The following is a 20595-nucleotide window of genomic DNA, read 5'->3' on the forward strand; positions in this document are numbered from 1 at the left end:
AATGTAATAAATTACTTGTGGTTTAGAGCACGCAAACAATACGCTCTGATGAACTTCATTTTTGCAAGCGATTGGTGGCAGATGCCTTCTGTCTGGGAGCAACGGCATCTGAGATTTCTAGAAGGTAACAACAGTCAATCATCTGAGCTAATTATTCAGTCACATGACCTCAATTATAGGATTCATAGTTTATGCATGTCCAAAAATAACCAATTTATATATATAATTATATTGTACAAATGCTGGATGGAAACAGCCAGATATAAGCATTTAAAAATTCACATATTGGTCTTCCATCCAGTATTTATTTAATATACACAAAAAAAAAATGGCATTAAAATATGTGGATGGAAATCTAGTTATAAAAGCTTGTGAAAGATTCAAGCTTTGAGAAAGACACTTTTTGGTCAAGATAATCTACCAAATTATTGGTAAACCAATAAACCAAATTCTTTGTCATTTCCTCAACAAAATTCTGAAATCAATCAACCTATAAATGATCAAAGACATTTAAAAATTTACATGGACAACTTTCCTACTCAGTCCATTTCATGTTAATAATTTTATTTAGTGCTGGGCCTAAAGACCACTTGATGTCCAATGCCAAATCTGGCTAGCAAAACCGGTTCCAGTGTTGCTACTAAAAACCTAAAATTTTCCATTATTACCAGTGTGTATGGTACACTTGCTCTCCCCAGACAACATTACTGTGATCATTGGAGCGCGTGTGAGACTGCAGACGTGAGAGGCCGGCTGGAGTGGAGGCTGGGGTGATGTGTGGGTAGTGATGGAGAAGTGAATGCTTGCAAGAACATACTCGCACATTAGAAAAGCCTCTGGCATGGGGCTCCAGGACGGCTGAGCGAGATGAGAATGGAAATGAATGATCTCAGACGAGCGCTATTCTTAGGTCAGCACCGCTGCTATTAATATTCAGCTATTCTCATTTAGCGATATTAAGGATAATTAATTTCAGCCCTAAAAGAGACTCGGCAGTCAGAATTTCCTTATGGGAGCAACTGATAAGTGGACTGCAGCTGTGAAAAGGTTTTAAAGATAATAACGAAATTGTGTGCAGTGGGAAAACATACGCCACGCAAGAATGAGAAAATCTTTAGGTTTCAGGTGAAACCCCTGGTGTTGTGGAGCAGTGGTTTGGTGTGCTATGATTCAACATCCATGCAGGCTGGATCATTTGTCACTTGATTAATCTAAAAGCAAGTCTTCTAGGGAAAGATTAATAGAGAAACACAGGGGGAGGGACAATTAAATACAGGCTTGCAAAGACACAACGGGAGAGAATACATTCAGTCCAACTCATTAGGAAAACAATACTTGAATAATTTCATGAATAAAAATACAAAATATAGCCTGATTTTATATTTTATATTTTATACATATATATATATATATATATATATATATATATATATATATATATATATATATATATATATATATATATATATATATATATATATATATATATATATATATATATATATATATAAATCTTTAAAATGCCTACATAATAGTGGTTAAACAGATCGTTGTTGATCCGTGATCAAAGCCCAATGGTTCGGCACGCGTGTGATTCGCTGATCAATTGCAAGTTTAACCACAATAGAGTGAAAGGTTATCATTTGCATGCGTTTTGTCTTGCTAGTTTACACATTAAATAGATATAAAACCATTCCAGCGCTAGAAGAGGCAAAATAGGATTTAATTCAGTATCGCACGCCACGCTGTTATCGGTGCGCGCAGACGCAAATACATACAAGGCTCGCACGCACACAGAGAGAGAAGCGCGTTTCAGATAGCTTGCGCATTCCAAATTCCGCGTTATGTCAGTCAAAATACCCCTCTCGGCAAGTATTCTCGTTAACACATTCGGTTATGTCTTAATTGAACGAGGTGAGAATTCGGATGTGTATCTATTAGATGTGTGCGTGCATGGGGTCTTACTCTTAAAGTGACAGCAACCTATAAATACCTGCTGTTGTCCGTCATGTAAATCAAACAACAAAACACAGCATTAACAAAGATCAATCTATATTAAATTTATATAGTGAACAGTGTCATTTCACATTTAATTATTACATTTCTATACATGAAAATTAATACTACAGTTAGACCTTATACTTTATTTGTAACTATGTTGTATTTATCTATGCTTGTTACTGGTGTACAGTATTTTATCTTTTTACAGTCTGTTCACTTGCCTTTAATAATGTATTAGTTAGGCTAGTAGTGTCTGCTGTGGTATCAGAGTAGTTAGTGGGCTAATAAATGCAAAGTTACCCCCCAATTTTTTTTGGTGCTGATCCGTGATTTAACCGCGATATGATCCAAACTGTGAGTTTTGTGATCCATTGAACCACTACTACATAATGCCAATTAAACTTAGAATGCACAAACAAAATAACCTACACAAATGCATAAAGGGGGTCAAAATGACCTGTATTGGAATTATTGGTTTTCTTCTCAAAAAAAAAAAAAAAAAGGTGCTCTATAAAAAGGGGGCACCCAAGTTTCCTGTATTCATAGAAAGACTGGGCAGGGGGAATGGGCTCAAATATTACTAAAAACTGAAAACTGGCAAAACGATGCCCATTCAAAAATGGTATGTTCCCTTACAATGGCCCAGACAAGTTTTTTTTTTTTTTTTTCCTGAGAGCTGCTTTCTTTGTGATAAGGCTAAGGGGAAGTCTCTGTGGAACAATAGACTAGAGTTCACAGTAAAATGAGAGGCAGCTGTCAATCATCCATTCCCTTTTTCCCTCACTAGCCTCAGTAAACACAACTTTGCCAAGGAGACCCGCAGGTTGAGCAGGGAATCCACTACAGAACAAGAGGCATTCCAATTTTCGGATAAAGGGGAGGAGCACGGAGGGAAGCGAGTTGGAAAATCTATTCAGCTGTTCCCACACTGGGCTCTATGGGTTGTCTGCTTTCAGATTTGGTCTCCAAGTGGCTACAACCCACTTCTTTCAAAAGGGATTTCTATTCAAAAAGGGTGGGGGGTGGGGGGGTGTTGAGCCACATCTTGGGACACAGCAAAATACGAAAATTAGAAGTTATTCTACAAGTACCACCCATGTCAAAATGTGCCAAAATGTATATTCATGTATATTGCTCTTAAAAGGCCTCAAAAGACACTAAAAACCTTTTAATATGTGCCTATGACCAATGCTTTTACAAAATGTGAACGCTTAAAGGGTTAGTTCAGGGTCATATAAGCCTAAAACACATTTTTGAGATGTTAACATATGTATTGGTTGCAAACCAACGAAAAGTGGTTATTTATTTAATTTTTTTTCTGGGCTATTTCGTTCTTCTGATTTAAAAAGCAAAGTTGAACCTACGTCACGAAAAGTGAGGTATATGCATTAATTCGGAGTGGCAATTGGCTGCAGAGTAAGCAGCTGTCATCAGTTTCTCTGTATTATTCATAAACGAATAAGATTTTTAATCCAATCACTACGCTGTTACGCATAAGATCACATTATAGAGGAGAACTCAAGTCACACAAGACCGGTTTTAGCCAATTGAACAATATTTAATATGTAACAACAACACATGGAGCACACATGAGAGCAGTTTATGCACGGAATATCATAATGAGTTTAACACTCGCAATGCGGATCACAGTTCAAATCTGGACCGGAGCAATCGTGTTTCAAGTTTTTATGGACATATTTCACATACTCTTCTGCTCCAAACGTTAACCAGCACCATGTATGCGCACATATTTTCATACTGAAAATATTATAAGACATTATGAATGTTCTTCCTCATTTTTTCATAAACCAATAGCTCTGTAAAGTTCTAATGCTGATTTGTTGATATTTCTAAGAATAATTTAACAAAATGTATTTGATTTGTTCATGACAGTTGTTAGTAGTCTCAAATAAGATTTTTGTGAGATTGTTGTCATAAGGTTATATTATCAAGGTGCCCCCAAATCTGTTGTTTGTTTTTCTCCGTTCACATTTAAATATTCATGTGTCTGTATAATGAGTATTGTAGGTCTTTTTTATTGCTTTTTGTCTCCACTCTTCCCACCACCTACACTCACACTTTTCTACAGTTTAACACGCCAATATTGAGTCTTTTTTAAATCAGAGGTGTGACCGTGCAGTGTTAAAACAGGGGGGTTTCCATGACACTTTAAATGACTTACCTTCATCAAACCCATTGAAAGTCCACACAACCAAAACTTTGATGCTTCAAAACTTAAAGTTCATTGTAAACATATTTAACTTAGTTTACTTTTATGTCAAAACAATTATCAACACATACATACAGTACAGAACATCAAATATTGTAAATAGAATCTCAAATGTGCTTGCTTGACAAGCATCAACCAATGAGGTTTGTTCTCGCGCATCAAGAAGATGTGGTTGAGCTTCCATTTACCATATTTAGTGTGCTCCATGTATGTGCATCTATCAATGTTCATGTGAATAAAAGTCTAAATTAAATTTATTTTCTGTACTTTTTGAAGCGTTCAAGTTCAGTTGTGTGGCTTTTCAATGGAAGGACAGAAATCTCTCAGGTTTTGTTAAAATAACTTCATTTTTGTTTCGAAAATGATCTAATGTTTTATGGCCTTGGAATGACATGACAGTGAGTTCTCAAGAATCTTGTTTAATTGCATCAAAAGGATAACAAATGATGTGCCAATATTATTTTGATAAGCCAATAATTATTTTCATGTTAACGCTCAAAAAAAAAAAAAAAGAACTTTCACTACTTAAAAAAACTCATGCATCTACATGAACTTAATTTCATTAGAGTCATTTCTACTAAAAATTGTAAAATTGTTTAAACTTTATTTATATATCAATACATATTTAAAATGTAAGTACTCTGAAAAAGAAAGTATAAAAATCGAGTGTCTGTAGACCTCTCACGACTGTTTTAAAGACAGCTCATTATTTCCATTCACTCCACCCCCTCCCTTCTGGGCTCCTTTCAAAGCCACGCCCCCAAAACGCATGAACGTGCGACTCCGACCACTGAGCTGGAAGACGCATTATTTACCTGAGACGAGCGGAGAGGAAGGAGCACAGTGCATGTAGTGACATCATGTCAGAATCACATGTAATAAAAATAACTTTATAATTATGAAGATAAACATAATTTAATTCGCTAACGAGTTAGTTATCTATAAGGCAAAGCTAAAAACAGGTTGCATGATACACGTTTTTCCATTACCATCATTTACACTGTGATGAAGATGAATTTCGTGTAAGATTCATAACATATACGTTGTTCTACAGATAAACAGAGTAACATACACTCAAATATCAACTCACAACTGCATTGCAGACACAAAATAATAACACACACATACAACAAAGTGTGTACGACACACACAGATACAAGATAAAGACATCAGTAAACATAGGTAGAGAATATAAAAACAAAACAAAGGCGAAAAAAAAACGTGCAGGTAAACTTACAGGTGAACATGGTAAAAGAGTTAGACGTCTCTACTACGGCTCGCTAAGTAATGTTATGTTAGCTATATTACGCAGCTACGTGTGCTAATGACACATGCTTCATGAAAAAATAAACAAAAAAATATGTATGATCAAAATACAAAAAGAAAGATTTACCTGTCCAGCAGAAATAAAGCCATCAAGGAGTCACTTTGAAGTCAGCCCCTTGAGTTCCCTCAGTTCTCGCCATCGCTGGAAAGCCACGCCGATATTAACTCGCGTTTTATTTCTTTGTTTATCCAAAGACTTTTTGTTCATTGCCTTTTCTTGTACTGTTACTGTCTTCCTTTTTTGCCTGGTTTGCCTTCACTAACTGCATAGGCCGGTACTGTGAATTTTGCTTGCTGTTTCTCTGCCATTGTTTTGGTATTCCTAGGATCCATGCCTCTTGAATTCCCCAAATCAAACGTGCGCGCGCAAGTGGGCAGGTCATGTGTGGCAAAAGGGTGGTTGCCATGGTTGCGAGAGAGTGACAGCCGCCTAAGCCAATCCTATGTTTCGTCCCGGATGGAAATAATGAGCTGTGTTTAATATAGATTAAACGGTCTAGAGTCACTCGATTTTTATACTCTTTTTATCAGAGTTCTTACATTTTAATTATGCATGTATATATATAGAAAGTTTAAACAAATTTGGAACAAAATTTCTTACCTACCCTGCCTTTAAGTGTTTGTTCAGTCAACATAACATTGCTGAGTGAAACGCACAAATCAATGTTGACATAACTAACTTGGCAGTGGATCCATAGTTCCCAGCATGCTTTGCAAGGGACTGCATTAGGAGAGTAAATTTAGGGATTAAAGTATTATTTTATGTGTTTTTCAGTAAAGGGAAAGATGTTATTAGTTTATGTTAGTGTTTAATGTTCAGTTATGTTTGGAGTTGTTTAGAAAGTTCAGGAGTTTCTGTAATGTTTTTGAATTTTGTCGCCTGTGTTTAGGATGGAATTCCTGCTCTCAATTCAATTGAATTTGTTCAATTAGTTATTTTTAGAGTGCATTTTGTAGAGTAAATAGTTCATTTAATAACGTAAATTAAGTCAATAAATGTGTTCACCTTACATAATAAACATAACATTATTAAGTAAACTGCACATAAATATTATGTAACAGTGACAAATTCAAATGATTTGTATTTATTCAAAGAAATTTTGTCAGCTTTACCTGAATTTCTTTTGTTTATACAACTAAATTGTTATTTGTACAAATTACTCAATATAGTTGTGTGGAACCACTTGACACTTCTTTTTTAAGTAAATCCAATAATTCATTTTTTTGAGTGAAGGTATATGACCAATAAATAGCTGATACTTTTATACTATTGTGTCTAAATAAATTCAAAATTTAGAATTAGGGACTGAAAAACACTGTTGTCCCTCTTTGCTGTATTTTCATGCAGCATGTGGACAAACTTAGAATGACAGCCTGAATGTTTTTCCATGCCAGATTTCAAAATTACTAAACGGGTTCCTACTAGAGATGCTAGCGATTAATTGACAATTTATTAATTGTCGATAATAATTCAATCAATAAAACTTATAGAAGCAAGGTAATAATTAGAGCACATAGTTTTGAGGTGTGTACGGCTTGTGCAAAAAATGTGCAGCAGACACGAGGAAAAAGGAAACATGCGCGGCGTAGTTAAGTATTCCAAATGTATTAATGTCTTCAAGCCATGCAATGGATTGGGTAGGCTATCCATTTATTTTGAAACATAATTAACTAAGGGTCCAAAAAAAACCCTCCAAACGAGGAATTTTACTGAACATAAGAACTACTTGCATGTGTGAACGCCACAATAAAAGTACATAGAATAAACAACAAGTAGTAAGATCCTGGGCTGTGTTTCCCAAAAGCACTGTAGATTGTAGAACCATTGCCAACAATGGTCTCTACGATCAACTTCGCTCAGGAGGCTTTTGAGAGACACAGCCCTGGTTGATGAGCGCTATTCTATGGCAAGACCGGTCAATCTAAGCGATTAAACCAATCCAACCATGCTCCAGCTGTAAAGCAGTGTCCGACTGGTCTCTACACATCATCCCACTATACCCACCTACCCACCAACCACACCTGAGATCCAGTCTCCATTAGTTGAACTTTCAAATGATGTTGGAAAACACCGCGTTGGAAACACAATGTGAAGCAGCATGTCATGTCACTCTGTGATCTACTCTTGTGTTTGGGCTTATTTGAGACCACCTGCTCTAAATAAAAATGTTCAATCTACTATGGTTTACTAATGTTTCATGAAACTACAAACAAAAACATGGCACAAAAGCATCATGTGTCTGCAGCACTTTTTCATAGTTTGGTCTCTAACTGAAACAAATAGGCTTGTTGTATTCTGCTAGTTGAGGCCTTTTCAACGATATATACAGTGCCCTCCACAATTATTGGCACCCTTAGTAAATATGAGCAAAGGTGTATGTGAAAATGAATCTGCATTGTTTATCCTTTTGATCTTTCATTCAAAAAATTCACAAAATTATAACCTTTCATTGAAGGAAAACAGTTGAAAGTGGGGGGAAACTCCAATACATGTTGGCCACAATTATTGGCACCCCTAGAAATTCTTACGAGTAAAATATCTCTGAAGTATATTCCCATTCATATTTACATTTTTTTAGCACACCAGGGTGACTAGGAGCATGAAACTGTCCAGCCATGACTTCCTGTTCCACAGGAGTATAAACATGAGGGAACACAAATGCCAAATTCCCGTAATCATTCATCACAATGAGTAAAACCAAAGAATATAGTTCTGATGTGCAGCAAAAGATTATTGGGCTTCACAAAATAGAAAGTGGCTGTAAGAAAATACCTAAAACATTGAAAATCCCCATTTCCACTATCAGGGCAATAATTAAGAAGTTCCAATCAACTAAACATGTTACAAATCTGCCTGGAAGAGGACGTGTGTAAAAATCATCCTAACGTGAAAGGAGGATTGAGTGGATAAAGACTCTCCTAGGATCACAGCTGGAGAATTGCAGAGATTAGTTGAGTCTTGAGTCTCAGAAAGCCTAAAAAAAGATCAAACAACAACTACATCACCACAAGATGTTCGGGAGGGTTTCAAGAAAAATCCTCTGCTCTCATCCAGAAACAATCTCCAGCATATTCAGTTGTCAGACAAGGCTGGAACTTCAAACGGGACCGGCTTCTATGGTCAGATGAAACTAAAAAAAAGAGCTTTTGGCAGCAAACCCACCAGATGGGTTTGGTGCACACATGGATAAAAAGTACCCCATGCCCATGGTTAAATATACTGCTGGATCTTTAATGTTGTGGGCCTGTTTTTCTGCTGGAGGTCCTGGACATCTTGTTCAGATACATGGCATCATGGATTCTATCAAATACTAACAGATAAAAAATCAAAACCTGACCTCTTCTGCTAGAAATCCAATAATGGGCCGTGGTTGGATCTTCCATCAGGACAATGATCCAAAACAAACATCAAATCCAACACAAAAATGGGTCACTGAGCACAAAATGAAGCTTCTGCCATGGTCTTCCCAGTTCCCTGACCTGAACCCTAAAGAAAATGAGTGGAGTGAACCGAAGAGAAGAAGCACCAACATGGAGCTGGGAATCTGAAGGATCTGGAGAGATTCTGCATGAAGGAATGGTCTCTGATCTCTTGTCAGGTGTTCTCCAAACTCATCAGGCATTATAGGTGAAGACTCAGAGCTGTTATCTTGGCAAAAGGAGGTTGCAAAAAGTTTTGAATAAAAGGGTGCCTATAATTGTGGCCAACGTGTTTTGGAGAAAAACATTTATTTCATAATGTAAGTTTCCCCTCACTTTCAATTATTTTCCTTAAATGAAAGGATATAATTTTGTGAATTTTTTGAATGAAAGATCAAAAGGATAAACAATGCAGATTTATTTTCAAAGCTGCTTTTGCTCATAATTACTAAGGGTGCCAATAATTGTGGAGGGCACTGTATGACAAGTCAACCTGTTCATGAATTTAACAAACTAAAATTAAAAACACTTGTTAAGTGATGATCATATTTCCCATTCAATATAAGCCAATCGATCCAATAATTGATTTAAACAATGATCGATTATGGGAATTTATGTAAATTGACATCCTTATTTACTACCTTATACAATACATGTTAACATACATTGTTCATGTAACGTTTTGAAGCCTAATAATTTTACGATCGATCGATCAAAAGATACAGAACAGTACCATAACTTTTTTGGCCAATATTTGTCTAAAGCCCAAAAATAAAGAAAAATTAAGCCCATTTTAAGTAGACTTTACCTCAGAACAGCTTGTTTAACAGAAAAATTTACAGAGGGAGCTTTCTTCAACGGAAAGTAGGTCATAACGGAAGACAGAATCAGTAAAGTAAAATATGTTGTTCTGTCCATGTCTCTAAAATACAAACTGTTATTCAATCACACACATTTTTCAGTTTCGAGTTTTAGAGGCAGAGGAACATTAATAAACTTCCTTGCAATTTTGCCGATATCACAGTCACATTAGCACACATATTGTCCAGTTTCTACATAATACCCTCTGAGAATGACTGGACTGTGTAAGACAGGACAAAATTCCAGTTGTAGGTTCTGTTCAGTTCTCAATGCTGGTTCACCCCAAGAAGTATATCTATATATTTATTATAACTGCATGCTGCAGTTTTCTGTTGCTTTAAATGCTCGAGCTTAGGGAGATTCTGATTGTCAGTGGAATGATATTATTTTAGAATTTAGAACAAGTTTTAAAACCTTACACCATGTAATTGCAAAGTAAATGGCAACATTAGTACGGAGATGATGAACAATTCTAATAGGATATATATTTCCATTTTGGTCATGTCAAATCCACTTTTTAAAGCTGCACTATGCTTTTTCTTTTGGGTGAAGTGGGTCATTTACAATTACGGTGACTGTAAAGACAAACTGTATCCTCACTGAGGAATAAATTGAGAAACTAATGTGACAGACAGATACACTCTCTCACCGGCAGGATCTCAGTTTCATTATAAGTGATATCAGGTTCAGGTAGGCATTTACAGAAACGTAATTGCTTGTGAGCAGGTGAACAAAGTGCAGGTAACTTCTCAACCAATTTAGCAGTTCCCATGCCAATGGAGTGCTAGAAGATTCCAGGATAATCTCTAGGAAATGGAGTTGACCCCAGTATGTATTATATTTCCTGGGAGATGCCTGTAAGCAATATGTGAAAAGCTGCATATAACAGATTTCCTGTGCTTTAGAACACTCACAAAGCTTACATCAAGATTGTTGTAGAGATCCTGCCACCATGGGTAATTGGAAATCATGAAAGGAGAAAGGGAATTTTCAAGTACCTAAAAACATGATGTGAAAAAAAAGGGGGGAAAAAGAGAAAATTTTGGAAATATGGGACTATGGGAAAAGCAAATTCATGACCAAATAATAGCAATAGCAACATGCAATGCACCTTTCATCTGCTCTGCTATTGTGGAAAACAGAATCGGTAAAACAGAATGCAGGAGAATTTACAATTAAAAAAGCTGTTGTAACATAATGTAACAAATAAAGATAAAGAGAAATTCATTAAATCCATAAAGAGTATTTGTATTATTTAACATTTAAATATTTCAGTTCTGCATAAAGATTGGTGTTTGTATTTGCCTGTAATTTTTTTTTTTTTTTTTTATAAATAGTGAATTATACTGAAATATGTTTGATTTTTTTTTCTATTGTATTAAAGAGAATGAGACAATGTCAATTTTTTACAGATAATATCAACGTAACAGTCTGCAAAAAAAAATAGCTTTTAATTAAAGGGATAGTTAAAGGGATAGGACACCCAAAAATTACCCTTACCCTCATGTTCATTTTTGGGTGAACTATCCCTTTAAGAAGTCAAAGTTGTTCCATTTCCCATAAAATCACAAGGAATCAAACCTCCTGAAATAGGGCTGCTCAATATATAGTTTTAGCATCGTTATTGTGATGTGCGCATCCATGATAGTCACATCGCAGGATATGCGATGTCAAGTATAGGGATCATAGCTGGGGTCCGTACGGACCAGGCACCACAGCTCGAAATGCATTCGATTCTTGGATTAACTGCCAAGTTTAACCATCATAGAGCAAAAGCATGTGTTTTAGGTCCCATCAGTTTAAACACTGAAGGGATTTTAAACCATTTGAGCGCAAGAAGACTCAAAAGAGAAATCAATTCGGAAAACAGTAGACAGTATGCAAACACCGAATGCCTTTCTCTTCGGAGTGCTTGAATGGACACATACACGCAAAATTATGTCAAAATGCCCATCTCAGCGAGTATCCTTATAAACACAGTCACTTATGGCTTACATGAACGTAAACAATTGAGAAAGAAAATGGATGCGTATCATTATATTAGATCCATGCATTCGGTCTTAAAGTGACAGCAGCCAGTCGTGTAGCGCCAATGCGCTTCGGGCGACCCGAGTTCAAGTCCCTGCTCGTGGTCCTTTCCCGATCCCGTCCCCCTCTCTCTCTCCCACTTCGCTTCCTGTCTAGTAACTGTCCTATCATAATAAAAGGCAAAAACGCCAACAATAAATCTTTTTTAAAAAAAATTAAAAAGTGCCTAATATTCCTGCTGCTGTCTGTGTCATTAGTCAAACAACAAACTACAAAGAGAAAATCACGTTTGTAGCTTTAACAAAGATTAATTATATTACATTTATACAGTGAAGACTATGCTGTGTTATTTTACATTTGATTATTCAATTTCTGTACCTGAATACTGTTAGACTTACCTAAAAAACAAAGCGCTGATTTATTCATTTGTATCTTTGTTCTATTGTAATTAGCTATGCTTGTACAGATTCATTCCCCTACAAAATCATCCCAATCATTCTAGAATGATTAGTTCTTTCCAAATAGAGCTATTCAAGTCATCTGGTAAAATTGTTTTCATATAGCAGAAAAACAAAATATTGCAATGTCAGTTGTTTCCAATATCGCGCAGCCCAATCTTGAATCACAAGATAAAGGCATTGTTTTGCCCACAAGAGTCTGTACACATGACAGAAAAGCAAGCCAGACAAAAAAAATGTATATATATATATATTGCACTGTCATCAGTTAGACCTGTTCTGCATCTAGCCAGCAGGGCCCACATTCAATTCTCAAAACATGACATGAATACTAGTAAAACAGCTGAGAGGTGCTGCCTTGATGACAAACAGAATAAATCACTCCATTTAAAAGTCATCAGAGCAAGGTCTCCAATTTAGAGAGCTCTGCTATCAGCCACTCACCCCTGGGCACATGGACAGCAAGTTTGTCCTCCAGTCCAGAGAGATTTCAGTGACTGACATGAGAATGAATCACCTGTTAACAAGGACATCCAATCTTTATGTCTGTTAACAGTTAACCACCATCAATGGAGAAAGAGAGACTTTTCAAAATGATTAATGATAAAATGCTTGTTGTGATAAGTGAAGGACTTTCAGTTAGCAGTATGACTGTATAGTTAAAGTGGTTTGATAAAAGTGATGAAAGAAAATATTCTTAAAAGGTCAAGTGAGTTTATTCTGTGCCACCAGTGCCACAAAACATAAATGAAAAAATAATGATAATAAATAATAACCGATTCTAAAATTATTCCAATGTGCTGATTTGGTGCTCAAGAAACATTTGTTATGCTGCTTAATATTTTTATGGAAACTGTGAACCATTTTTTTTTTTTTACAGAAAATTCAAAAGAACTGCATTTTTGTCTTTATTGTCTTTTTAATGCAAAAACACGTCTGCTATTTCACGCCTCCAAATGCATATTCTAACAATAACTGAGTGATTATGCTGCATATCATTGGCATCAAATGGATTTCAGAAATTCAGTCTTTCAACGCTTTCATCTCTTTGCCAATAGGACAACATTAGGAGAATTTTACGACATGCAACGTGGGCTCTTTAAAGTGGAGCTATTCCTGTCACACTGCATGTAGGCTTCTGCTTATTTCTCTTTGTGAGCTGCACAGCTGGTAGTAGAATGAGAATAAACTGATGTTGTATAATCTATGGTGTAAGAAAAGCCCCAATAAGAGGCCTGTTGGCAGCGGCTGAACACCAGATTTATAGCTTGACAGTGATGCTTGTAACTTAGTGGAGTGGGAGGCAAAGCTAAAGGTTTTCCATCTTCTAATGAACCATGTCATGTGAGACAACCTAATAAGCATAGTGCAGAGACTATAAATTCAAAGCCTGCACAGGGCAAATCAGATTTCACTCCTCTGTCAGTCCTGGCATCCTAAGCCTCAACAAACGTCCATCACAGGGTTAGAACTGCAACATTGCTTTCAATTAAATTAACTCTCCACTTCATGGACTCATGATTAATATTTCCTCATCCATAATGCAAAAACTGGGCTCAGTGCTAAATATGACAGCATCATTATACTGGTAACAGAGAGTGGCATGTTTATTCATTTATTTTAAAGGTGCCACTAAATGTAAATACTATTTGCTTTGATGGGACTCCATTAGGCCCATGTATTTGTATATTATGTATTTTAAGCGCAAATGATTAAATTATTCTATAAAAAAGCAAACATGCAGATGTTTGCAGACCTCTAGGACTATTTTTTTACACAAACAAACAATGTAATTTTTTTTTTTTTTTTTAAATAAACAAATGTATCTTTTGTCTTTCTGGAAAAAACATTCAACGTAAACCATGTGGTGCTTTTCCCACTTCAGGAAACCTAATTAAGTTTCCCACTCAATGTTCAATGAATTTTCACAGACCTGTAACTATCTTTTCAGTGACAGACTAAATAAATGGACTTGTTTCAGCAGTTCTGCTGCACTGATGTGTGGATGCACCTGTGTTGCTTTGTCATGGGTCAACGGAGGATGTGTGTGTGATTAAACACTCCAGCTTCATGCCTTCAATAGGAACATCAGCAGTAGGTATGTGGCTCACAGATGCATTATCATCACACTATTTAAGATACAAACAGAAAGCTCTGGATATTAAAATGCTCAGACAAAAATAATGTTTTCAAGGTATGATCAACACATAATACACCACTATAAACATTTAGGCTATATTAAAGCATGCTTTCTAACAAACCACAAGGATGGCAAATGTGGGTCATCCCAGGTGCCAAGCAAAGACGCATTTGCTTTGCAAACATAATGCATATGGTTGAGGAAACTCTGACTGCATGATCATGATGCAAAACATGTTGACTCCATATTGAGCGGTTCAAAAAAATCAGTATCAGAATAAAATTAAAAATCAACTAGGAGGCAATCTTTAGGAAGCTATAACATTCATAAACACAAGACAAGAAAGGGTGAGATAAAGCCTGCTGGAGCATCAATCAGGATCCAGAGATTTCACTTTAGTTGATGTCTGTCTTCACATTGAGCACTATAATGAGTATAAATGTGTAAGCCAAGAATAAACAAAGGCAGATTGGTGAGCAAAATTGGATCAGAAAAGAGTTTGATGAAATTAGAGTTGTCAAAAGTACCGACTTCGGGACCAAGTCAGTATTAAAATTTTATACCAGCATTTCCCCCTAGCATTTTGAATGCTGTTGAGTGGATACTTAAACACCTCTGATTGGCCATTGTGTTAACATGCTCAACAGATATGCCTGTGATTGGCTACAATGATCAACTCTTCAAAACAATTTGTAAATTGACATCTTTGACGCTCTTTACCGAGCACTTACACAGATACACACGGGAACATTTGAAAGCAGTCATCTATCAGCGGATATCCAATCATAGGCATATCTGTTGAGTACGTGTTTAAGATCCACTCAAGATCACATTTTTAAAATTTCAGTACCGACTTGGTACCTAAGTCAGTACTTTTGACAACTAGATGAAATGTACTACAATATACCCCTTTGCGGAGTTAATGAATGTCTTCATTCATTAGTGTATCTGTGCCAAAGAATATTCCTATGGTTTGTTATGTAGGTGTGGTTCACGCAAAAATAAAAATTCTGTTGTAATTTAAAAGGTGCCCACAAGTCTTCTAGAGTCATGACAACAATTATGTGAGGAACAGAACATAATTTCAGTTGTTAGCCACAGACAATCGTGTCATCCGTTCTTGCTCCTCTTCAGCATTCAAGAGAAGAAGCGATATTCGATTCCTGAACGAAACGCTTAGTTCATGGCATATATAACCCTTAACCCTTTTAAAAAAAATCCTATATAAAGAAAAACAAGAAAGAAAAAATACTTCCAGGTAAAGATTATAAATAAAATATCTGTCTGTCCCTTTACATAAATCTATCATGCAGCTTCAAAAGACATGAAGAATAGCGCAAGAGAAGTCTGAGCTACTTTACTGGTGATTTTGTATCCATTTGAGGGTTGACATCTTCACTTACTATTATTCATTGGCACTGAATGACAACAACATCCTTCAAAATCTCTCCTTGTTTGTTTCACATAAGAAACAAATAAGAAGTCATTAAGTCATATAGAATACATGAGAATTTTCATTTTTGAGTGAACTGCTACTTGAGAAAGTTGATCGTGCAATGCAAATTGGGTTGTCTTAATGTACTCTGTAATCATGCCTTGCATGTCTTGCAGTGGTGTGTTTGTTGTAAAAGAGACAGCAGCAGCAGGCTGTCTCAAACCCAAACGAGCTGCTTACACGAACCGCATTTTTGGACATCATGTGCGCGTTCCAAGCGATTCTATCCAGAATCGAACGTGCATATATCATGTCCATATCATGCTGGCCAGGTAGGCAGCTCACTAAGGTTTGAGACAAAACCGCAGTCTTACCCAGCTTTGCCCGAGACTCTTCCAGCTTCTGAATCTGGTTCTCAATGAAAAGCATCGCCACTCCAAACGCCATAACAGCCAGCAGCTGGAACTTGGGTGGCATCATGATCCTCAGGAGCCCCATCAAAATATCGGATGATTATCTACATGTCATGCCGTAAAATGTGAATGAGAAGCGTGGATCAATCCGTTACTGGAGCAGTAATATCGACTCCGGACAGATGATCTCGATTATGCGCAGAGAACACAGTAAAGTTATGGATGTGGTAACCGAATACATCAGTGCAAACAAGGGCATTTCAGACGCTCATCTGTTATCAGAATGTGTTATTCTGTTAAAACCCTGGACTCTTGACTCTCGGTCTTAGTTGTTGCACATCAGCGCTGCTCCAATCGTCCACTGCTCTCCTGCGTCACTCAACACAGGGATTTTAGTCCTCCGCGGACTGAAATGAAGCGAGTGGAACGGAATGGCGCTTTTAGCGCCATCTATCGAGTTGGAGACTGACAGAAACGACGCTGGGACGCTCTTAACTTATGAATATGAATACGAATACTTTCTGGCCCTCTGTGAGATCATGCTCCTCGGCTCTCCACATCAACTGCGTAATGCTGTTTCTATAGTTTTGTCAGCTGATGGTGTAACCTTGGAGTTACAAAGTAACTTGGAGTCATCTCCGATGCTATACGCCTTTTGTAGGCTACAGAACACATTTAAGACCTCCTTTTTTTTCATCTTAGAAACATTGCACATATATGTTGTCCTTTTCTGTTGCTGAAAGATTGATTAACTCATTTGTTTTCTCACAAATTGATTATTGTAATGCTGTCCTTGTCAGAGTGTCCAAATCTTCTCTTAACAAATTGCAATATCTGCAAAATACGGCAGCTAGAATTCTAATGGGGCCGGGGATGGTGACCATATAACCCCTGGCTCTGCAGCATCTGGCCAATCTTTTAACATCTTACATGCCAACTCGCAATCTGGGATCTTCTCAGTGTGGTCTCTTAGCTGTTCCCAAAACATGGCTTCATTCCAGGGATGACAGGGCCTTCTCATCTTATGCTCCAAAACTGTGGAATTCTCTCCCAGCTGACATTAGGAAAGCAAATTAATTTGATGTTTTTAAAACTTGTCTTAAAACTAGGGCTGTCAAACGATTAATCACGATTAATCGCATACAAAATAAAAGTTTGAGTTTGCCTAATATATGTGGGTGTACTGTGTGTAATTATTATGTATATATAAATACAAACACATCCATGTATATATTTGAGAAATATTTACAAGTATATGTATTTATTTATATTTTTATATAATTTATATTATATATAAATACATTTTTTGTACATAAATAACATATTTCTCTTAAATATATACATTAATTTGTGTGTATTTATATATACATATTATTTACACACATTACTCACACATATATTATGCAAACTCAAACTTTTATTTTGTATGTGATTAATCGCGATTAATCATTTGACAGCCCTACTTAAAACATTTTATTTCAGGATTGCTTTTACTTGCTTTTGTGTTGTTTTTTGTTAGGCCTATCTGTCATTTGTTATATTTACAGTATATTGTCTTATATTGCTGTGTTTGTCTTTCTATAAAGCTTTTATGTAAAGTGCCTTGAGAAAGTAACTTTATAAAATAAATGTATTATTATTATTATTATTATTATTACTCTGAGTCACTTTCAGGTTATGAACGAACGTAGTACGCCTGTTATTATGATCCAAATACCGGCCCAAAGTGTCAGTCTCAATAAATGTCTCCTTGAAAGTTTATTTTATTGTTTTAAAAAGTTACAAATTTAGTCACTTGGCCTTTTGCGTTATGCGACTAAGCCAAATGTGTTACGTTTTGTGCATCTTTCCATTATCTTAGTGTTTTTTCAAGCTTTCTATGTGATTTACAATTTTTGCCTGCATGGACTTATGCTGCATTCACGCCATGTTGTAATTACCCACTGATCTAAATGAATTTATTTATACATACATATTAGGGCTGCACAATATATCGCATGAGATTGCCACGCGCATTTCGTCAGTAAAGCCGGTTCCCTGATTACCGCTAAATCGCCATCACCTGCTTTCAAATGGAGCGGCATTTAATAGACAGAACCGTAGATCACTGACAAGCCACGCAATATCGCGTTCATATCGCAGATGAATTGCATTCGATAATGAACACGATATTGCGTGGCTTGTCAGTGAACTACGGCTCTGTCTATTAAATGCCGCTCCATTTGAAAGCAGGTGATGGCGATTTAACGGTAATCAGGGAACCGGATTACTGACGAAATGCGCGTGACAATCTCATGCGATATATCGTGCAGCCCTAATACATATACAAATTATTTATATAGATCAGTTTAACTAATGTAGTCTTGAGATGACAACACTTGACTGGATCAATCAATCAATCAATCAATCAATCAAACAACCAGAAACCCCTTTAGCACCTGCATGCATACTCTAACACGCAAGCAATCAGAGCATAGCAAAGCAACACAGAAAATGTAATTTAAAAAAAATCTACTTCAATATTGTTAATACAATGCTGACAATCCATTTTTATCTTAATTTTATCTCTATTTTTTTTCTACATTTTACAAAGACACTCTAAAACTGCCTGCACTGTATTAGCCTGATGATGAATGAACTGAAATCAAAGTGAGATTGTATTCAGATTTCTATTTCACTCACATTTTGAGAGAGAACAGAAAAACATTAGTAGGAAATATGAAAAATGCAATATGCACCTGTTAAATAAAACCAAGAAACATAACCAACTGAAACTGAGATTATAAAACTGCATAATATGGTGAGAAGGCCAATTCTGGAGACCTCTCCAAGTATTTTAAGCATCTGACTCATATTTCCAAATGTAATTGCAGTGTCCACCATGGGAATTATGTGTAGATGTATATAAGACTAAGTGCATTTTGTCTCTGCTGTGCCAATTGCCAACACACAGCACAACCTGTAGAGGCATAGCATGGGGGAATCCAACTGTGCATGAAATTGCAACCGATCAAATCATCTAGATTTGGTTTCTGCTTAAAATAACTCCTCTTCCCATCTGTCACACAGCAGGTGCAGCACTGTATCATCATGTATGTACATAAGACTCTTCCTATGAAATATATAAAGCCAAATGTTTCCTCCCAATTCGACTGCAGTATGATGCATGCTGGAGCAACCAATAGATCGTCTTAGCAATAGTGTGATGTGTTTAAGAAGAAAAGAAGGATCCATACTGCTAATAGCTCATCGGTTCTATATAAAATGTATATATGATCAAAGATCTGATTCTCAAAAGCAACTTACAGTTGAACAGAGTTGAGTGAATCTATCAAGTTCATTGGACCATGCCTTTCATAAACTGAAGGCACATTCAGTGAATCATTAAAGTGCTTGGCATCCTTTGTGTCTTAGATCAATGTAAGCAGATAACAAAGAGAGCCAGTATGTCTCAAACAGTCTGACCAAAAAGACACAAAGGAGATGTTTGTCACAGCTTCTCTTTTGCCAGACTTTCCAGTGACGCAAGCAGTTAATGGATATAGATTTTTTTTTTTTCCCCCATGTTGCTTCTTTTAGGGGTGAATGATCAGTCTATGTTGAAAGCAGCACATTTTTGAGCATTACTTATTTACTGTGTGAAACTATGAAAAGTGCGAAGCTATTTGAACCTCTCTTAAAGTACCACCACACCCCGCTGTTTCCTGAAAAATCAATAACACTTTCCTCAGTGCTCAGTGCTGATAAGAACAGCTTCTAAATAACTGAAAGTTATTTAATCCATTTTGCCATTTTATATTGCTTTTCATTTCACAACGAAAGACAGGAGTAAAATGTATTCTCATTTATTAAAAAAAAAAATCCCATCCCACTCAGTTAGCATGGCTTTATTTTGGTCATATCTGGCTTTTATTAAATTTTTCTCTTTCATTAAAATGTACTTAGTGGTCATAAGAAGGTTCAAAGCTTTTCTAATCTTTTAATATGCTTTTTTTTTACTTTCTTTTCTCCTGCTTACAGTTTAACTGGTCTTGTTTAACTGATCAGGTAATGACAGCAGAACAGACAAAATGCTGTTTTATTTATTGCATTTCAAGTTAGTGATTGATAATTAAGCAATTGAACACAGATTTGTGTAAAAACAGGTTTACTTCTTTTTCTTTTTTTAATTTTTTTTATTAACCAATAATGTAGATTGAACTAAATACTGATTAAATTCATTATAAGTTGAAAGTTTATCGTATTCTTATTAAAAGATAAAAATCATAATTCAATAATTCAAT

At 36.1% G+C, this 20595-nt stretch overlaps 1 protein-coding gene across 1 annotated transcript in view; it reads right to left on the reverse strand.

Moving 5' to 3' along the window:
• Window positions 1-16714, reverse strand: part of hs2st1b (heparan sulfate 2-O-sulfotransferase 1b) — an 87279-nt gene extending 70565 nt beyond the window's left edge. The window contains exon 1 of the mRNA XM_048199633.1: window positions 16274-16714. Within this exon, the coding sequence (XP_048055590.1) occupies window positions 16274-16397 (124 nt within the window). The 5' untranslated portion in view covers window positions 16398-16714. The remainder of the gene's footprint in view (window positions 1-16273) is intronic.
• Window positions 16715-20595: the final 3881 nt, after the last annotated feature.

The sequence above is a fragment of the Megalobrama amblycephala genome, linkage group LG8 (genome assembly GCF_018812025.1).
Source record: "Megalobrama amblycephala isolate DHTTF-2021 linkage group LG8, ASM1881202v1, whole genome shotgun sequence".
In the NCBI taxonomy this organism is placed as follows: Eukaryota; Metazoa; Chordata; class Actinopteri; order Cypriniformes; family Xenocyprididae; genus Megalobrama; species Megalobrama amblycephala.